This window comes from Seriola lalandi, unplaced genomic scaffold, assembly GCF_002814215.2.
Source record: "Seriola lalandi dorsalis isolate HSWRI2012SDOR001 ecotype SW California unplaced genomic scaffold, Sedor1 jcf7180002054902, whole genome shotgun sequence".
In the NCBI taxonomy this organism is placed as follows: Eukaryota; Metazoa; Chordata; class Actinopteri; order Carangiformes; family Carangidae; genus Seriola; species Seriola lalandi.
This window is the reverse complement of record NW_019525454.1, coordinates 569654-591424: the sequence shown is the minus strand read 5'-3', so window position 1 is coordinate 591424 and position 21771 is coordinate 569654. Positions and strand designations below refer to the sequence as shown.

General features: G+C 40.2%; 1 protein-coding gene across 4 annotated transcripts in view; it reads left to right on the top strand.

The window, feature by feature from the left end:
• Window positions 1-955: 955 nt before the first annotated feature.
• dctn1b (dynactin 1b) overlaps window positions 956-21771 on the top strand; it is a 46337-nt gene continuing 25521 nt past the window's right edge. For 2 of the 4 annotated variants that reach the window (XM_087169627.1, XM_087169626.1), the window contains exons 1-5: window positions 956-1065; window positions 9361-9612; window positions 11594-11672; window positions 15549-15580; window positions 17679-17699. In XM_087169627.1, the coding sequence (XP_087025753.1) occupies window positions 9385-9612; window positions 11594-11672; window positions 15549-15580; window positions 17679-17699 (360 nt within the window). In that variant the 5' untranslated portion in view covers window positions 956-1065; window positions 9361-9384. The remainder of the gene's footprint in view (window positions 1066-9360; window positions 9613-11593; window positions 11673-15548; window positions 15581-17678; window positions 17700-21771) is intronic. The other 2 variants (XM_087169629.1, XM_087169628.1) reach the window with 1 other exon arrangement.

The following is a 21771-nucleotide window of genomic DNA, read 5'->3' as shown; positions in this document are numbered from 1 at the left end:
GAGACATACTTCATCTTTTCACCTAAAAATACACCCACATCTTCAGTTCCCTTTTTTTCCTGCTGGTGAGTTTTGGGATGTGGTCGGGGAACTGCTTCAGCTCGGGGTTTTTTTTTTTTTGTTGTTGTCTGTGTGTGCAAATAGTCTGAAACAGAACCGCAAAGCTTCACATTCTTTAACCACAGTCGTGCTGCTGGAGGCCTCAGAGAGTCTGGCACCTGTTCAAGCAGAGATGAAGGAAGAACAAGGCCTTTCTTTATGAGAGCCAGAGGAAGGTCGTGTCCACGGGGTGAAAGAAACCTGAGGTGCTGATGTGGGGGTTTGTTGGTTGGACGTTCAGCAGAGGTTGTTGTTTATTTTTTCATTACAGATCTAATGAATATCTCAGTTTCACATCTAATTTGTGATTTTAAATGAGGATACAAGAAAAGTTTCCGCTGTCAACTTTATTGTCCCGCATGTTATGTTTAGGAAAAAAAGGTGAAACGCAGAAAACAAACTAAAATAAAAAATATTAAAATGTTTCAAACATATTGCTCAAACCTCACACACAAACTACATGAGTGGAATTACCTTGATTACCAACACGACTTTGTTTTCTAACGTCTTTTTTCATTTGGTTTATTTTATTTTTTATTTTATTTATTAATTTTTTACATAAGCTTAATTTACCTACACTGGTACTTTGCTATCTTAATTTAAAAAGAGAAATATGGTGTCTCATGTAAAGAAGACATAACATTTTTCCAGGAAATTGCTCTTTTTGTATAAAATTAGTTTCAAATAAGAATATATTGCAAAAAAAAAAAAAAAAAAAATACCTGCATTTTAACCTTAATACAAGTTGACTACTGACTGGTGAATACAATAATTCAACTTAAAATATTTATAGTGGGATTGCAGTGTTAAAGATTTCACCGGGCTCCTTGGTGGTTGTCGGGCGGGCCGGGTCAGGCAGCAGCTCGGACACCTCAGGACGGATGTGTCCGGTCGGAACCTCCATGGATGGATGTAGCCTGTCAGGGACGAAGCTGAGCGGTTAGCCGGATTTTAAGACACAGACAGGTAAGATTTAGCTCTCATTTCTCTCTGAAACCAATGGGGATAAAGTCAACACACATTTACACACCTGTCTTGAAATATATATGTGTGTGTCTTTTTAAAATTAACCCGGTAAGTGGCTTTTTTTTTTTAAAGAAGAAATTCAGAGCCGAAGCTAACGGCTAACGCTGCTAGCAGCTGGTGAGGGAGTGTCCCACTGACAGCACCAGACATCAGCGTCAGAAATGATGGTTTTAATGCCAGTTATTGCTGTTAAAACACAATATTTGCACATTAAAACTACTAATTATGGAGTCAACACCGTTACGAACATTTAATGAGCTTTGGTTGGCGGTTGAGAAGACAGTGTGGGTCCGGATAGCCAGTCCTTAACAGGATCATTAGGCTCTGGGTTCATTTTAATTAATTAATCTCAAATCTAGATAGTTTTCATCCAATTATCTCAATTTGTCAGGAGGAAATGTCACGTCAGGCTGCAGCCACACCCAATGCTGTGATTTTTTTATATGATTCCCACCAGACATAACAGGCAAAAAAAGTGAAATAAAGGGTAAATAGTTGCTATGCTCTTAATGTGAATTAAATCAGTGAAAATAACATTATATCTGGTCAATGAGGCAGTGGGGTTTGTTGGGAGCAGTGGTCTCTAGACTGTGAACACACTAGATGGCACCAAATTACAGATTTAACATCTCTATGACACATTTAGACCCACAGACATGTTTAATTTACACTAAAATGATGTTTTGTTTACAATTTCTGTGTGTAATTTGATGCTAATTTGATGCACAATGGAATGAACTGACTCTGGCCCTGTTTTCTATGGATGACCTATTTTTCCTTCATGCATGGCATAATGATGAGACCAGGCCTGAATATCATTAGCATGCACCTAGTGAAAATGAAGCCTATTGCATAATTAGGTAATGTTTATCCACTATAAGTGGGGTTGCAGTTTAAGTAATTAATCACCTGATTTTTCCAATAATCAATTGTTTCGTTAAAGAAAAATGGTGTCAAAAATAATGAAAATGCCCGTCACAATTTCCTACAGCCCCGGGGGGGATTTCTTCAAATAGTTATATAGTTCTAAACCTAAAGATATTTACTGTGATTCACAGAAATATTAAACATAGAAAATCAGCAAATTTTCAACTTTAAGACACTGGAACCAGCGAATATTCAGTGACTTAAAAACGTCCACACGGGTTATTGATAATCAAAATAGTTGCTGTGTAATGTTTCGTCAACTAATCGATTAATCTATAAAATACACTTCAGCACTCAGTATAATTAGTCTTAGCATTAAATAGCAGATTAATGAAGGCTACATGGATCTGCTGATTTAGGGAAGATATACAAATACAAATACAGTATATACTGTAATTTAGAGAATAAAACAAATTAATATGTATGATATAATAATAATTTTGTGTTTGCAGAAGAGTGATATATTTGCACATGAACTAAAACTTACAATCATGACGCTACCACAACATGTGCAGTATATATTAACGTTGCATTATTTATAGAAAGTTAGGATGATCATTTCTGGGGCTTAAAGACGGGTTTAATGAATTTAATTGACTCTGGCATGTGAATTACACATAAAGTAACCTCTTTATAAATGGCACCAGTGCTGAATCCATTAATCATTAAGTCAATTAACTGGAAAACAATTGATTTATATTTTTAGAAATGACTAGCTGAAACCATTTATCAGATAAAAACACAAATACAGTTAATGTTCTCATAATATCCTTATACACTGAATGATTTGATTTTCTTGCTGCAAGTCAGATGAGGTCATCAATTTAAAGACATCACTTCAGGATCTTGTTGTGTACATTGAACACTTATCATTATTTTTTATATAAAATTAATAAAACTTGACTTAATTAAATGAAAAAAATCAGATTAAACAGAGAGATTTACAGCCTTAAAAAAAAACTTTTTTGTGACGTAGCTAGTAATTCTTTACCTTGATGACATAATGCTGATATCGTGATGACTCCTGACACAGCAGTTTGCATTTCATTCAGCCATCTATGTAAGAACAAGCTCTTTCCTCTTCATTTATGTCACATTCCTGGACACAGTCACGCTCGTCTTTACCTTGTATAGTGATTTGTTCCTCCGGGACCTGCAGAGCGACTGAGGTGCGCTGTGGTCGTAACGTTCCTCCTTTAAAATCCCCGAGTGTCACCTCTGTTCCTGCAACCTTCCCGTTGACCGGTCTGAACAGGCTCGCAGCAGCAGCAGACGTTTTTTTTTTGGGGCTGAGCCGGTGACGCCTCTTTCTCTGCCATTGTCCTCGTTCTTCTGTAAGGAGGCAGTTGTTCTGATTTTGGCTCTCTGCTAGTTGTCTCTTTATTATTTCCTCTGTGAGCGATAAGGACTCCCTCCCCTCCCTCCCCTCCCTCCCACAAATCCCCAACACCCCCTCTTTTGGTTCTGCCTTTGTCATTTGCATAAAAGGGTGCAAAGCGACTGCAGAGGTTTATTTTGTGTCCCTAAACATCTCCAGCTCTCTCACATCTGAATTCATGGCCTGTATTTTGTATAATTCAGTTGTTTTATAGACTTTTCATGCAATTTTTAGGAGTTTTATTTTGTCAGTAAAGCCACAAACATACAGATGGCCTCAGTTAGGATTTCCCTGCGGTATGTGCAGGATAATACTGAGCCTATAAACTATATGTTTTGTTGTCCTGGTCTAAACTCCTCAGCTTTATGTAGTGATGAATTTTAGGGGGGAAATATCTCCCCCTTCCTGAAGGCTGGGCTTCTTTTGTCCTGCTGCTGAAATGCGTACTCTTCTAACATCTCTCATCAGCCTCTGAGCTGAAAGCTTTTACACAGAAACCCTGCAGCCTTTGCTGCCATTGCAAAAAGATGACAACACAGAAATAGAGAGGACTGAGAGTTAAAAACCCCCAGCCATGCAGTTAGCTGATAAAAGAGAGTTAATCCTGTCTCTGTGATGGGCCACAGCATCAGGCTGGGCTCTAATACAATCTGCTGGCTTTTGCTTACAGTGTGCTGCATTACAGAGCATCACCTGGGCCTTTTGTGTTCAACCACAATGAAATGGCATTGGATTGAACTGGTTCACCTCCCCCTGGTTGAAAAAATGCTTACCGGCTGTGTTTTTTTTTACATTTTTAATTTCTAGGCCACATGTATTTTCTTTCTTCGCAGCGCTCTCACACTTTAAGCAGAAGAAAGAAATTCAACGACTTATTGAGGAAATGAATCTGAAAGACTGCAGTGCAGGTAGAGCCACATCTGGGCTGTTTTACCGTGTTTCCTTGCAGTATTGATGGATTAAAATGAGTTGTTTTTGTTTACTCATTCACCATTCTCAACTGTAGAGATTATTATAGGATTTTGCACCTTAATGATTCTTCTTATCGGGGCTTAAAGTTGCTCTTTGATCAGCCACAGAGTCGTCCTGAAGGAATCCAAAACAACTCCCAGCCTCTGCGTCATGCCAAATTAGAAGAACACTCGTGAGAATAATGACAAGTTTATTTTGAGGTGGTGTATTTGCAGGCTTTAGGACCCAGCACCTCTGTCTGGGCCTAAACCACCCTCCCTCCTGCAGAAGCCAGGGCAGACACTAGCGCAGCGCAGTGTTGCCACTCAGCTGATGCACTCGCAGCATACTGAGCCTGGCTGTTTTTGTTTTTTCTCTCTCTCTCTCTCTCTCTCCCCATCTTCGCTCTCCTGTTTATCTCTGGTTCATTCATTCATCGGAGGGGTGGATCGCACTGTCCGCCCCTCAGAAACTTCCTGACGGAGCCGAAAAACCTCCCGCCGGCTCCCCCCCCCCCTGTGAGCAGCCGAGAGGAGTGACGGAGAGTTTTCAGAGCGCTCGGGCTGTTCTTCTGCGAGGATCAGGAGAGGGATGGTGTGACTCTGTAAAGAGAGGAAGAGAGAGGAAGAGGGAGACGCTCCGGCAGCATCACCGAACCCCTTCTCTGTCTGGCTCTCCCCAATAACACACACCTTCAGTCAAGACAGGTTTTTTTTGGAGGGTGGGCGGGGGGGGGGGCTCAGCAACCAAGAAACATGTCACAGACTAGGAGGAGCACATACACCCGGGTGAGTGTGCACAAGGTGTTTATCCATGCCAGTGAGGTGAATGACTGGGACAGACTGTGGTGTTTTAAGTTAGTACTGACTGGTGCGCCATTGTTTCTGTTACGTCTGTTCAATTAGTTTCACTCTGTCATCTCCCTCCTGTCGATTTCTACTGTGAATGGAAAGGGTTTCTAATCCATTTCAGCGCTGCATTCTTCTGTCTGAATTGTCGCCTCTTTGTTCGGCTCCGATGCCCCCTCCGGGTTCAGTGTCGCTGCTGTGATGTTGGGGTTCAGACCTCTGTGATGACTCGACTCTGTGGCCCTGTCAAGTAGGAGATGGTGCTCGACAGGCAGGTGATGGGATTGATGAGGCTTTTTGTTGTCGGCAGGCACTGGACACACGATCCACGAGCCACAGTAGACTTCCTGTTTGTCAGTCGTCTCTGAGTCAGGCAGCCTGGGAGGGATGACATCAGCTTGCTGTTCGATTTTAGCTACAAAGAGGATATTTTCAGCCACATTTCATTCCTGCAGATCACAGAAAAAAACCCCGTACTTACTGTATATCGTGTAATTCAGCCTGAATAACCTGGTGACTGTCTCTTACAACTATGTGCACGACAGCGTTTCGGTCGCTTACTTTTTGGAGAAAACAAAGCAACATCAACATCAGGCCAAGTTTCACCGGCACCTTCATCGAAGCATAATGAGTGTAGCAGTGCAGCCAGTGATGCTGTATGACTGTTTATATCTTATTTTAGTGTTAAAGTCGGTGCGAGCTTGCGTGTGTTGTAAGAGTAGAGTGGCACTAAATAATTCAGCACGCCCCCCTCGGGTCCTCTCTGCCTCCAGCACATGGCGAACAGGTCGGAGCAATGACTGCACAAACTGTTAGCTCGAGCGAGACCCGTTCAAAACACTTCAGCTTTAATTATTTTATGATTTAAAGAAGGCAAGAAGTATAAAACACAGCAGGTGCATTTGAGCCATGTAGCCTCCATGAAGCACTGTAACCCAAACAACCCTGCTGCTGGTATGAATCTGAAGTGATTTAATGCCTTTTACATGGAGATTAAAGCTTAAATAAAAGACTGTGATGTAAAAAGCTGTCGGCACAGACTCAAGGATGCAGCGGTTACTGCACATAACCAGTTAGAATATCTCTTTCCGTGTTAGTTATGAATAACAAGCTTGGTTAATTAGACTTGAAGTAATCATGGGAATTCAGGCTTTGCATAACTGCTGCTGCACAGCTGAATATCTCAACACTGATGTGAATAAAACACCATCATCTGCAACTGTTTAATAATATCTGCATTTATAAGAAAGAGGACATGAATGTCTGCTGCTGCCAACAAAATGTTTGCATACATAGAAAATATATTTTATTAGAAAGATAAACTGATATCTTTAGCTTCAGGTTATGACCGATTGAGCTATGAACCAACTAGTTTCTCTTAATTCTTCCCCCCGTGTATAAACCTTCGTATATTCTGTCTGAGAGTGTTTTTCTGTATGTAAACATGAAGTCTGTCTGTAGGCTCTTGTTCAGAGGCTGTAGCTGAGAAATGTAAATAGTTCTGTTAAGAACTGACACCGTCTTTGAGCTTATGTTTGAATGTTCTCCAGAAAACCACCGTTTTATAATCATTAAAATTCTTTAAGTGATTTTACAGGGGCCATAATGACATGAGAGAGAGAGAGAGAGAGAGAGAGAGAGAGAGAGAGAGAGAGAGAGAGAGAGAGAGAGAGAGCATTGAAACAAAACAGTCTTTAGATTTAATGCCCTCACCCTGGGAAGTGTGGATGGCTGTTAAAGGCCTGTGGGTTCATGGTTTAACCAGGTATTACATATATGTGTTCCCCCCCTCTAGACGGCCATGTTTCTCTCTATCTGTTCCACTTATTAGCGAGTGCCTTCACTGCAGAGAAGATCACACCTCCACCTCCATGTGTGTCAAGGATGTGATCTGTGATCTGTGTCTGGATTCCCCACAAAGTGTGAAGGATATCACGCTGCCAGGCGCTGAGTCTTTCACGCCTGTGTAAAGCTGGACTCGGTGTTTGTTGGAATTTAATTGTGATAATTTCATCATTAGAGCCAGACAGAGAAATCTGCTGAGCCGTTACACAGACCAATGTTAATTTATGGATATATTAGTGTATATGTCGGCTAGGAAGCAACAAGAAATTACCACAACAGAGATTGTCCAGCAGAGAGGGAGAGGCCAAGTTTATTTTTCAACTGTGAACTGTTCACTATTCCTTAAATTAACAAAAGTTAATGTCACATTTTTGTGATTTTCTTTGTTATATCTGATTATAAACTGAATGTTTTTTGCATTTTTAACTGTTAAGTGAATAAAACAATCAGAATACATCATCTTTAGTTCTGGGAAATTATAGCATGTAGCTTTTCTGACAATTTATAAACAAACCGATGAATGGATTAATAGAGAAAATCATCAGCAGATTAATCAATAATGAAAACATTAGTTGCAGCCTCTCAGCTGTCGATTTTAATAATATTTGTCTCGAAATTCGAAGTGATTCCAAGCAGGAATATTGTTTATTTAAGTTTTGGTTTAATATATTGTATTTTGTCTGAGTTAATGCATCGATTGATCAGTTATCCCTGTGGCATTTGTGATGGAAGTTCATCCGTCTAAATAACTGCGCTGACTGATTACATCTGTAGGTTGTCAACAGGTTTAGGTTTGATATATAAATGAAAACAAGAAGTGTTTCACATAAGAGAAATGCAGTGTGTTGTGTGTGAGACTGTTAACATGTCTTTATGCTGCTGCGGTTTGTTTTTGTTTCACTTCCTGTGGACGTTTGTGTGTCGTTCAGCCTTTAAGTGAAACAGCAGCACATGGACAGTGTGCTGTATGTTTACAGTGAGCTCAGAGAGAGTCGGAGCATATTCTCTCACACAGTAATAATATCTGCTCCTCTCTGTGCTGTTCTGCTGAGTCACCATCACTTCTAGGACACCACACTGTAAATTGGGTTACGCAGGATTATTAGATCACAAAATATCCCAGCTTGATGTTGAAACATGTAACTGCGCGGTTTTTGCACGCCGCATGTCACAGTTGGCGTTACGAGGTCTCGGGCGATTGTTCCCGTGGAATTATCACAAAAATTAGTCTCCTCAGCTACAAACAGTGGTGCTGTTTAAACATGCTTTCTCATGGAGAGTGCAGAATAAGGACAAGCCCTTTGCTTTTACCTGTTGTCTGGTGCTGTGCAGCTCAGCGGGTCTGAATGACACTAAAACTACTTTTCGCCCTATAAAAACACCTTTTATTGCAGGTGTCCACTGAACACCTGCAGTATGTGATGCTATATTCTGTACTGTAGCTTCCTCTCTGACAGAGTCATGCAGAGAAATGTATGTTTCACTGCTCAATGTCAAGGATTTATCTAATAAAGCAGTGGTTGAACCTTCATGAAATCTTTCACTGAAAGCTTAATCCTCACTGTAAAGTTAATAATAATAATAATAATAATAATGCTACCACTTCACAATAAGACTACCCTTATAAATGGTTTATAATTAGGTAATTAATTCAGTTTTTAACACTTTATAAATCATAAACAAGTTATAACACAGTTTTCATACATTGATGCAGGTTCACTATTTGGCAAAATCAAGTTAATACTTACTACTCATTAATCTTACTAATGAGTTACTACCATTTATAACTGGTAAAATGGAGCTTTATAGTAACTCATTAATAAACGATGATGTGTTTTACACTTTACAATAAGATAATTATGAAAATGATGATAATTTGATATGATATAATTTGATCTGCCAAATGAAACGTTTTGATCATTAAGTTGCTGACGGTGGTTAATGACTTTCATCTCAAGGGTTATAAATGATTTATAAAGTGTTAACAAGCTAATTAATAAGCTAGTTATAAACCATTAATAAATCCTTTATAAGGGGAGTATTAATCTGAAGAGATACCATAATAATATAAAGCTGACAGTGTCCTGGGTGATCAGGTTGGTTTTCAACAGGGAAAAACAAACAGTATTATGAGGCGGTAACTGTATAAACTCTGTATTTGGGGTGTGTTTTATTCCTAAGTCAAGTTTGTCTGGAACAAAGTAAATGTGATTCCTTGTGTTCTGTTAAATGTGCTAATGAACATTGTTGATTTGAATTCGATCTGTCTCCCCTCGTCCCACACAGACCACCAGCAGCGGCAGCAGCAGGATGAGCTCGGACGGGGGCGGCCGGCCTGTCAAGGTGGGCTCCCTGGTGGAGGTGATCGGGAAGGGGCAGCGCGGCACGGTGGCGTACATCGGCACCACGCTGTTCGCCTCCGGGAAATGGGTGGGAGTCATCCTGGACGAGGCCAAGGGCAAGAACGACGGCACGGTGCAGGGCAAGCGCTACTTCACCTGCGAGGAGAATCATGGGATTTTTGTGAGACAGTCACAGGTAACTGCAGAGATATTTAAGTAAATGTAGAGATACTGAAAAGCTGCACCCGAAGTCCGTTACTGAGTATCTGCGATGAACAGGATCCGTTGTGTTTGGGAACAAAAGAGTTGGCAGGGAGTACATTTTTATCTGTGACAAAAAAAATACCAAACATTTTTGTCCTTAATTTTTTTAGGGGCAGTTTCTACTCTTGCATAAGATATCTGCTTTGCAAATGTGATCTATTATGTTTTTTTAAATCACAACACTTCGTACTTTTCCAGTGCTTTTGTCTCCACCTTCTGTCCCGTCAAGTCCTCCCCCATTTCTCTATTGTTTAGCTTCTTATTCTTTTTTATTCGACGCAGTGGGCTGTGTGTGGGGGGGGGGTTGATATTTTCGTCTGCTTGTCTGCGTGGTGCCAGCATCTTCAACCGCTTCAGGCTGCTCGGTACCTAGCTGTGTTTTGATCAACAACAACTCTTATTTTTTGTCTCCCAAAATATACTATAAAGCGTCCCTGCCTCCTACAGAGTCTCAGAGATCAGGGTGGGGACAATATAACACATTACTTCTATTACTCTGCCATTGTGTTAAGTTTTAATTGTTTGAAATAACACATATGTCATTGTGGAGTGAAGTAAAGGCCGTAAACACACCCAGAGTAAACGCAGTAGAGTTAAGCTGCTTATCCTCACTGGCTGTCATGCAAGGACATTTTTTTTTTTTTTATTCTTATCTTAAACCCGTCTTACTTTTTCCTTGGAGGTTTGCTCGTTCAAGTCAAGCAGCCAACTGCACAAACCTGTCATAAAATGCTTTTTACAACTTGAATGCCACCTGTTCATGAACGATTGGACACAGTATCTGATCTACGCTCCAGACTGTTGAATCAGGCCACCTGTTCCTCTCAGTTTCTCAGCAGGTTTTATTCACAATAATGTCACAGAAGAGTTAGGAGAGCGAAGAAGGTCTTTGTGGGAGGAATGAGCAACAAAATCCTGCTAGGGGACCCTAAAAATGTGAAAATTTGACTGTAGCTGCCTACAGACATAAGTAAAGAAGAAATAGTTTGACGTGAAGTTCGATGCCAGAAACATATTTTGATAAAGCAAGTGAAAATCTGAACATCTGATGAGAGCAAACATTTTATTATAGCCGATGTTACTGTCGAGCATTATGGATGATTTTCCTCTGGAGAACGATGCGCATAAAGACCCGGAGGCATCTGTTGAGTGTAAGAAATGTCCTAACACCTAATAAATTTGTAGAGGTTGTTAAGCTGAAGTACTCATGCCAATAAAATAAAAAAAAGTTGTCAAAACTCTCGGTACAAATTGGCAGCTTTAATGCACATCACATTCACATCACACACATAGTTTTGTCAGATTTGTATCATGTTTAAACTCCAAAGTCAAAGAAGTGTTTTGCAGAGCGGCAGACTCTCTCTGCAGGACCTGAACCAGGTTTTTCTTCTCTAATCACTTGCACTTGACACTTAAGAATGAATCTGTCCTTTCGAGTGGTTCTTACATGGGGCTCGCACTGTTGAGTGAAGAGCAGATACTTCACAACAAAAAACAGTGTTAATGCTTCCTGTGCAGACATGCAAACACACACACACACACGCACACACACACACACACACACACACACACACACGCACACACACAAATGTTAGCTTCAGTATCGATTAGTTGTTACACTGCTGACCCTCTACATCGTGTCTCTCATTTGGCTTAAAAGACTGTTTGACCCTGAATGTCCCAGCAGTGCACTTGTAAAGGTTGCTATGGAAACGAGGAGAAATTACGACTCTCCCTGGGAATGCTATATTTGAATGAACATCAATAAACAAGCCAATTTTGTTTGTGTGGCTCCCCTTTTAACATCTGTGGCTTCGTCTCTGCCAGCGCCGCCGCTGATGAATAAAAGTGTTGGCAGTGATGTTCTGGAGGACGCGACCGACCGTCTCTCACCGTTTGTCTTTCTGTCTCAGATCCAGCTGGTTGATGATGGAGCAGACACCACTTCCCCAGAGACACCTGAGCCCGGCACCGGCAAGGTTCTCAAACGAGGTAGGGACACACACACACACACACACACACACACACACACACACACACACACGTTCAGATGGTCTTATGGTTTTGTCCTTGGTCATTACTCAGTATTCTGCAGCTGTTCAAACAGCAAAGAGTTGCTAAAATACAGCGGCATTATGTCAGTTCTGACCTTTCAGAAACAGTTTCCTCAGGGACGTGTGCTCGGAGCATTCAAATGTGAAAAGACATAAGACATAAAAATCAGCTTTTGTGTTTCTTTTTTTTAAAATTCCTTTTAGCTATAAACAGTATCAGCTGATGTAGTGACAGTCGTTGCGCTTTGGTGCAATTTTATAAAAAGATTGTGCGAATAAAATCTGTGAACCAATGATCATAGGTGAACTTCTGTGTGCAGATACAGAAAAATCAAAGTTCCCTCACTGAAGATACAAGTACGAATATCGACCGTGTTTTTACGCCTGAACCTTCAATCGAAAGGTGGTTTTTCAAGATGGACGACGGTGCAGGTTCTTGTCGTCCATCTTGAGGTGTAGCGCAGAAATCTGGGCCACATACAGACGAACGAGGCCCAAAGTGTTGGTGCTCTCACACCTCCTTAAACAAAGCTCCATTCTCCCTAGAAAAGTTCTTTGGTCATGCTTTAAGTTTTCCATACATTCAAAGCTGATTCTATAATGATCTTTTAAAGTTGCCTGGACAAAATGATAGGTTCCCCTGAGAAGTAACTGGATTGTAATTATATTTACAGCAAACTATTGTCCTCAATTAATATCACAGGTGTCTGCCGTCGTATAATCAGTCATTTGGTATCATTGTGTGCATCACACTGAACATGGACAAGAGAAAGGAAACAAGAAAATATTCCCCAAGCACGGTCACGGTAACGGCTGCAAGAGCTTCTCCAAGCAGCTTGATGTTCCTAGTTTAAGATCCGTGGGACAGAAGCCGACCTCGAGGAGAACCGAGCCCAGACTGAACAGAGGGATGGTTTGAATGGTGGAAAAGGAACCAAGGAAAACTTCAAAACTTCGCTCTTACTGAATGAAAGTGGGCTCATGGAAGACGACACAGTTTTGCAAAAAATCCATGTTTACAAGCCACAAAGCTTCTGGGAAAATGTCCTTTAGGTGGATGAGACAAAATGAGTCACATCAGGAGAAAACACGAAGCTCTTCAAAGGAAAGAACGCCATCCACCGCTGCGAAGCGTGGAGGAGGCTGACATGTTAGGGGGTTGCTTTCGCTGTGTCTGGCACAAGGTGCCCTCAATCTGTGCAGGGAACAATGAAAGCAGAAGATTATCGAGGCGTCGTGGAAACATACAGCCCTGTGTCTGAGAGCTCATTGGACCGTGCTGCAGATGCTACGTCTCTCAGAATTACATAATAATACAAATAATAATCATGATAATAATCTTTATTGTTCACAAATGTGGAAATTTGCCTTTGGCTTCGCAGGTTGGTTAAAAACACGTCGTTGTGACTCACAAACAATAAGTACAATAATAAAATTAGCACAACATGCACAGTACAAACAGAGATAACAGACGTGATTTCAGTGTGAATGATGCGAGTGAATTCAACAGTGTTATTGCATTTGGTGTAAAAGGACTTTCTGTAAATGTTCTCGGTTGCTTTCTGCTTCACCTGGTTTCTGTACATCCATAATGATAGGGAATAATAATAATAATAATAATAATAATAATAATAATAATGCTGACAATGTGATCTGAAGAGCGTCTGCATCAGTGTATTAGTCCCTGCGGTTTAGAGTGTCATCCAAAGGTCTAAAATAGAGATGTGCCGCGGTAAATATCTCATTACAGAGACACTGTGGTTTCAATTTGATCTGGAGTCACTGATGAAGCAGAGCAAGGCACCGACACAGCCGGGGTCGTGGGTTTAAATCCCTCTGTTTGCCCCTCGTCAGGATTCCCGGGGGCAGAAGAATCCAGCGGCTGACGTCCTGTAAACGTCAAACCAGACAGCAGGTTTAACCCTCATCGCAGCTCCTTACCTGTCGATACAACCGTCAGAGTAAACAGGAGATGTTTGGGGTTGACACAGAGCAGACTCACCACAGGTGCCAGCTGTTCTCAGGAATATCATGTGATATGATTGAAAGCTCCAGAAAGGCGACTAAATAGATCATGCTGTGAGGTTATTTCGTCAGCTGCTATTTCCACAGTTAAGAATTATTTCAATCTCACAGAGATTAAAGTCTGATTTCATACAAATTATAAAGTGTTATAAAGATTAAATCGTATGTAACACTTGATAACTTGACGTGTTAGTAAATTTAAATCACTCTTAAAATTAATATCAGTTAAAAGTTGATAAAGGGCAACATTAAACTATCGTCCTCTCTCTGCTCGCAACTCGAGAAAAGAAGTTTCCTACATTTTCCTCACTTGGTGACCAATATTTTTTACCCTCCAGAGGATGGAGCGGGACTCTGTTTCCATGGTTACGCCTCACTGCTGCTACATCAGCTAGAGGAGTGGTGGTTGATGTAACGTCCACTTCCTGGCGCACAGCGAGAAGGAGTTAAAGTGCTGACACACTCTCTGTGCTTTTTCGAGCAACGCTGATAGACAAATGAGCCTCGTTTAGCTAATTCAGGTGTTACCTGGCAACAAGACGTGTCCTCAGATTAAAGCGGCGAACACAGAGAAAAAGGCCTCGAAAAACAATGAGACTTAAAAGATAGAACGATAAATCTGAAAAAAACAATCTGAACTAAAAATCAATTCCAAGGTCATGAAATGTTCCTCAGTCAGACGTGACAACACATTTATGAAAAAGAGCCGCGGTGTTCGCACGATGTTTGGCGCCTGGTGCACAAGATGGAGGAGAGAGAGAGATAAAATATGGTAATAGCAAGGATGAACACTAATCCACTAATGCGTTCTTGCATCAGTTTCATAATTGAAGTTATTAGAGAGCGGATTTCATTTATTTAGTCATTTATGTCATTTATTCATCTGTAGTTGGCATGAATGAAAATACAAAATATTTTATATATAGAAAAATTATATATAAAATAATAAATCTGCTCCTGGAGAAATATCGTCTTTAGACTGATCTGATAACAGCAGTATCTCCTCATCGTCTTAAAAGTGTCTCTTTCATTCTGTTTCCAAGTTTTATTTTCTCTGTGCATGAGAGATGACACATTTATTTATTATTTAAATCGTACAAGATGCAGATTTCTCTCTCTCTCTCTTTCTGCATCTTTAATCTTGAGCTTCTGCAGCATTCACATTAATCTGACAGCCAGTGATACATAAGATTGTCTGACTTTATTTATATTTGACTTTTATGTAAAAGTGACCAGGGTGTTTTTTTGTTACTTAAATTCTTTTTAAGTATTTTTTTTTTTTTTAAAGGTTACAAAAAAAGTACAAAAAAAATAAAATAAAAATAAATAGAAACAGCTGCAACTGTGCAGGTGCAAACCACCAGCCATAGATCCTATCCTAGAATAAACTTTGACCATCTTGCAACTTATAAATAATTTTCTCAATCTTAGCAAAGAAGTCATTCTTTCCATCTCATGAATCTCAGCCTGTAACATATACGAGTACCGGCTGCTCATTCTTACATCAGACATGATAAATTACCATCAGATTATGTGCATGTCTGAAAGAGGCTTTTTATACTGAAACCACCAACTTACAGTAACTTAACTGAAGAGAGGTATTTGCTCTTTCTGCAGTTCTCCTCCGTCTCTCTACATCAGTGTAGAGAGACGATAAATCATGTTGACTCTAATCTGTTTTACACCAGGATCTTTGTGGGACTTTATACCTTGTGAAGGATAATAAACAGTGATCATAATATAAGAATTTCCCTCTCACTTTCTTTGTTTCTCTTTCTTATCTCTTCAGAGATCCTGGAGACGCCCAAGTCCACCAAACTGGTGAGTCAGATAAGGCTGCGCTGTGACACCTAAGTTCCCCTGTGGGAAACCAGCAGCAGATACACACACCCACAATGACACACACACTCACACATGTACCTGTACAAGCTCACATACCTGCACACACACACACACACACACACACACACATTCACAGACAAACTGTCATATATCTAAAGTAAACACTGTGTGTTCCTGCCACGCCTGCTCTGCTGTTGCAGCTGACTCAACACACAGAGTTCACCTGTTTCTGACTCGGCCTGTAAAGAACCTGCCGCAGGTTCTGTTCTGCAGCGAGTGTGTGAGACGATGCAAATACGTGTGTTGGCATTTACTTTTAGAATTAGGGTTAATTGATTCAGTCTAAAAGAGAGTCAGCTGAAATAGAAGTGCAGTAAATGTACAGCAGTTCTGGTCTGAAGATGATGTAAAGACACACTGTCAATATTATACACTACGCACACAGCTTCTTCTATAACTCACTTTTTTATCTATTTTTCCTTTAATTACACACTGACTTTAATCCTGAAATATTTGAATAGCATTAAATCCATATAAATACATACACTTTCTTCAAATAGCCTTAATTATCCCTGGAGTTTATTTCTCAGTGAGCAAAAGAGCTAAAGGTGCTATTTTCTTCCTGACCAGCAGAGGGCGATGTCGACTCATAAATGCACTTCTAGCTGTGTGTTGTCTTACATCAACTTGTTATTTATTAAGTGAAACAGAGAGAAAAGATCCCTGGAGATTGTAAATTAAAATTGAGAGGATGCATGAAAACGGCCTGTCACAGACGTTTTCTTTAAAATTTTCATATTTCAGGGATTTAGTTGATTCCACTATTTCTATCATTTTTGGACTCGGCTTTTAGATTAACATGTAATCTGAAGTGAAAGAGTGAGACACAATATTCCCATAAATCCAGAAGGATCAGGTTTATATTACTCTTGAATTTTAACTCATCCATGTCACCAGGGTTTCACGGGTATGAACATGACCTTTTAATTATTTATTTGTCTTTATTTTAATATCACAGTTCCTTTGAAGAGAAGATGAGCGAAATGCTCTCCAGCTCCAAACACTTTCATTTATTCTCCGTTAACCTTTTATGAACTCGTGTGTCGGAGCTGAAAAGTTTTAACAGCAGCTTCAAAACCTTTAAGCCTGAACATTTAAATTCTCCTTGACCTTAGAGGTTAATAGATTTTTGTGATCTCTAAGAAACTGTGATCTCAAGTGGTTGATAATTTGCAAGGGAAAAATGTCAATTTCTGACTTTTTATTCTCAGTGAAATTCTCAGAGATTCTGTCGTCCTGAAGTTTATCACATCCAGTTAGGTCTCATTGGATTTGGGCTTAAATGTCAACACAACAACTGACATTTACCCGATGTTTCACAGAACCATCAGTTCACCCAGAAGTAGTGACCTGTAGCATTTTGTCCCTTCATTTTTAATTTTCCTTGTATTTAACAGAGTAAGAGAAAAACAGAAGCGACGGGAGTTCATGTTTAAAAATAAAAATATTAGAATATATATCATTCACTAAATCAGTCTGCATTAACAAGGAATTTGGAAAAGAGCAAGTTGAATATGTAAAAGTATCTGCTAAATGCTTTAAATATATTTTATTTATAAGAGCTCATGGTTTACATTTTAAGTCATGGTGTGAAAATAATTATCTAACTGATAGGTCTGACTGTTTTTGAATTCAAGAAAACATTTTAATGATGTTTGACACGTTTTTTACAGGATTTTATTTTTATTCGTAGTTTGTGTGTGTGTGTGTGTGTGTGTGTGTGTGTGTGTGTGTGTGTGTGTGTGTGTGAGAGCGTGAGATAAAGACGTGTTTGTGAAAATATTCTGTGCTGTATATATTTGACTGAGATTTGTGGCCCACCAGCGGAGAGCACCGACTCACCACCCTCCCCGTCACCTCCAGCATGTCACTGACAAACTGAACCTTTTAACCCGTCACCCTCCCTCCTTCCCTTCTCTCCTTCCCTCCTCTCCTTCCCTTCTCTCCTTCCCTCCTCTCCTTCCCTTCTCTCCTTCCCTCCTCTCCTTCCCTTCTCTCCTTCCCTCCGATCACGCAGCGAGGAGTGAAGCCCAAAAAGGTGCTGCATGTTTCTCTAACCTCGGTACAGTGGTAATGTTATGATGATGACCGTAGTATCCATGGTAACCGTGGCTCTGAATGGCCCTCAGCAGCTGCATGGCAACAAGGCCTCACCCCTCATTCTACCCATGATTCCTCTCAGCTCACCTCACCACGCCACCATCCACCAAGCCGTTGTGTGTTCGTGTGAGAGCGAATGGACGCTGTTGGCGAGAGAGAGAGAGAGAGAGAGAGAGAGAGAGAGAGAGAGAGAGAGAGAGAGAGAGAGAGAGAGAGAGAGATGAGGCCTGTGTCGTCCATAGTCCCTCATCCACCCGACCTCTGTCACCTCACCGCCCGCTCTGCTCTGGTCTGTTGTGCACCGGTTCAGCTCTGTCGCCTCCATCGTGTGTTTGTTTCGTCGCCTCGTCGTCGGTCTGCTTACCGTGCGTTTTAAAGGCATGTGGCGTTCGCAGGGAGAAAAACATGATCATTGCTCAGATAGTTTCCAAGTTACTCGTGTGTTTCTACATCAAATCCCCAGGAACGTCAAGGAAACCTGTAGTTTCAGTGCTTGTTTTGAGGTGTATAAGTAGAAACACATATTAGTTTGTCCAGAAATCAGGTTTTGAGAGAAAGTGCAGATCAGTTCCTCCTTTAATATTCAGCTGTAGACTCCAGATAACATGTGAAGGCACAATCACACATTCAACATCTATTAAAATGAAATCCCTGGGTTTACTGGTGTAATAGCGTTCAAGCAAAAATGCAAAATATCCCCTTTTTCCTGCCTCTTAAAATGTGAGGATTTCCTGCTTTTGTGTTTATGATTGTAAAATCATTTTAAAATGAGACATTTTTACACCACGGTTAATCAGTTAATCCAAATCAACAGATTAATCGTTAGTAAAAAATAATTGTTAACTGCAGCTGGAGTTTGGACCTTATCGTCTGTTTTGTTCTCTACTGTGAAATATCAGCAAAGCTCAGCGTTTTCATTTTGTTATAAAAAATAAAAACTTATTGTGCTGTTAAAAAACTGCAGAAAATTGATTGTTGTGTAGTGTATAAGGATATAAATCGATGATGAAATTCAGTTTTAGACATTTCTGCTCAGCCCTCGTTACTTTTTCGTGAGTTTTGGTGAAAAGAAAGAAAAGAAAAAGAAGTTTAACTTTCAAACAAAAGCAAGAATCCCGTATAGAATAATACAGCAGTTGATATTTAGGTGTTTACCCCTAAAATCCTTGTTTGTTTTTTATTGTATTTGTACCTCGGCTGTGTCCCAGCTGCTAGAGTTTATTCATTTATAAAAATCCAAGACTTCGACTCTCTATAACAATATAAGAAGTCATTTTTTCTTCTTCGTTGGTGTCCACCTGACTCACTTTTGATCAGCCATCACACCTTGTTTCAGCTGAACATACATCGAGCAGGACGGCGTGACAATACGATTTCCTTGTGACTTGAACATGTTAATGTGGAGCGACTCAGGGACGGGTCGCTCTGACAGTCCGCTGCTCTTTAACATTCGTCCTGCGCTGACTCGGACGTTCTGGCGTTCCTCCGCCGCTCTGGAGAAAATGTCAGATTGTGACCGAGGTGAAATCAGTATGGAGTATGGATTCCCTACTTTATCTCCTCCTGTTCTGCATCCTTTAATAAACTAGTAAAGGTCAACACACACAATATATATATATATATATATTATTTTTTACTATCCCTATTTTCATAGTAAGAGATTTAGTGGAATTTATTTATGTATCGTTATAAAAATAACATTTCATAATAACGACTTTTAACATTGAACATTTTTGTATTTAAGCAAAATTACTTCTCTCCTCTGTTCCTGTTTAGACGTGCGTTGGAACATTTTTAAATGTTTGGTAGTCTGTTTAATTTGCTTAACAAATCCTGGACTAGCCTCACGCTCAGACTTTCTGTTTTCATCTTTATAAATGTGAGATTCACACATTTAAACTTAGTTGATAAGACAGTCTTAAATTTAAGGTAACTCTTGAGCTTTTAATTTTAATCAAGTCGAAACTTTGAAAATGGGACAGGCAGACAGAGAGGATGATGGGATTTTTCTAGGGAACTGAGGAAAATATAAGAGCTATGCCCCAAAGTATTCATGTATTTATAGGATGATGACATTATAAGGTGCTGACAAAAATAAGATTCACAGAAAGTGAAGTTACGCCCGTTAGGAAAACAAAATGAATATAACTTTTAAATAATTTCCTGAGATTTTTCTGCCTGTTGTGCCGTTATATGCGACAAACTCCTCTGATGTGACGCTTTAATATCTATCCATCATGTAGGTGAAATAACAGCCTGGTTCTGCCCGGTCAGAACAGGCTGAGCGTGTTGGGTTCTGCTGCGTTGATGCTTCCTGGGCAGTAATTTTATCTCCTTTTGTCCTGATGGAGGCTGCAGGGAAGCAATCCTCCCGGTGTCTGCTGGGAAAGCAGCAACTTGATACCTCTCCACCCATCCCATCATCCTCTCTGCCTGTCTCTCTCTCTCTCTGCCTGTCTCTCTCTCTCTCTCTCTCAGCCCTCTCAGAGCACCACTTAAGAGAAAGTGAGGCGATTACAGAGAATGATGTTTAATATTTTAACAGGACAGATTTCCCTCAGCTGCTGTGTAATGGATACACACAAAATGTTTTCTCTTTCTGGTTCAGCAGCCTGAACTCTCAAGTCCTGTTGCATTTATCTCCCTCCTTTATAAATGAGAATCTTTTTCTTTTCTTTCTATCATCAGTTTCTTATCACTCACTTTCAATATCCTCTTACACAGAAACAGTGTTAACTATAACCATGCCGAGTGTCTTCGCTGCAATCTCAAATGACTGCGGCCCGTTTATGATGCAGAAGTATTTTGGGTGCAAAGCTCACAGCTAATCAGAGTATCTCCACTGAATTAATCCTCTTACATCCCTCTCTCTTCCTGCTGAGCTGCTGCTGCAGAGAAGGAGATTAGTGGAGCTGAGGAAGATATTACCACCACTACTCAAATGGCCCTCGGTTGTTTAGGAATGAATTGACCCGGTAAATCGCTTCATTACGCTAAAAAACTCCTCAGTTTTACCTCTAAAGCTCAGGACGATACCGTTTTGTTTGAGTCTTAATTCTGATCGTCGTGATACCGGATAGTTTGTAAGTCATTTTGTAAGGATTTATACTCTTTTTCTTCTTCTTTATAAGACAGAAAAAACAATGTACAACAAATATGACTAATACTGGGTACTACTAGAGATTATTCTTTACTTATATCTGTGGTAGCCTAGAGATTTCGATTGCCGCCCACGTTGCAAATTTTTTTTTTAGTGCTTCAAGTAGCGTCATACATGCATAATTAAGTGAAATGAAATGGAAATTCAGTGTGGTTATCAGGCTAATATCATGGCAGCTGTCCTTTCAATATCTGATGTAGGACCTTCATTTGTCGGTGCATTTAATCTGTGAGCTCTTCTCAAAACATTTGAATCAAAAGTATATTAAGGTAATATGACAAAATCACATTTAGCAGAAGATTTTATTGTCAATAAATCCCATGAAGAGACCAAACTAGCAGTGAATTGATCCTCACAAGTATTTTTTTGTGTGTCCAAAGTGTGATGTGTCTCCATTGTTGTGTGAAAACACACACCGTTGTTTGTTTTTGATTTAATCCCTCATACACTGCCCTGCTCCCAGAAATGCTCTCCAGCACACAGATTGTGTGTTAATCCGCTGCTAAAAATAGTCCCCCCATAAATTCACTATCCGCTCCTGTTTGAGTGACATTGCAAAACAGTTTTTTTTTAGAAAAGATATATTTATGACCTGTTTTTAAAGATTGACACCGTCTGTAGGAACTACTGTGTTTACGGCAGGTCAAACAACATGTCGTGTGATTGTCAGTGGTGACCTCTTCCTGGAAGGCATCAATAGTGTTAGTCAGCTGCACTTGGATGTAAAAATAGTTAAATTATAATAGTGAAATGACAGAACGAAGCGGGCGTGGTTGTTGGATTGTTGTTTTTTTTCCGGAAAATTACAGAAATTGTTGAACCCCCCGCCCCCCCTCCCGACCCCCCCCCC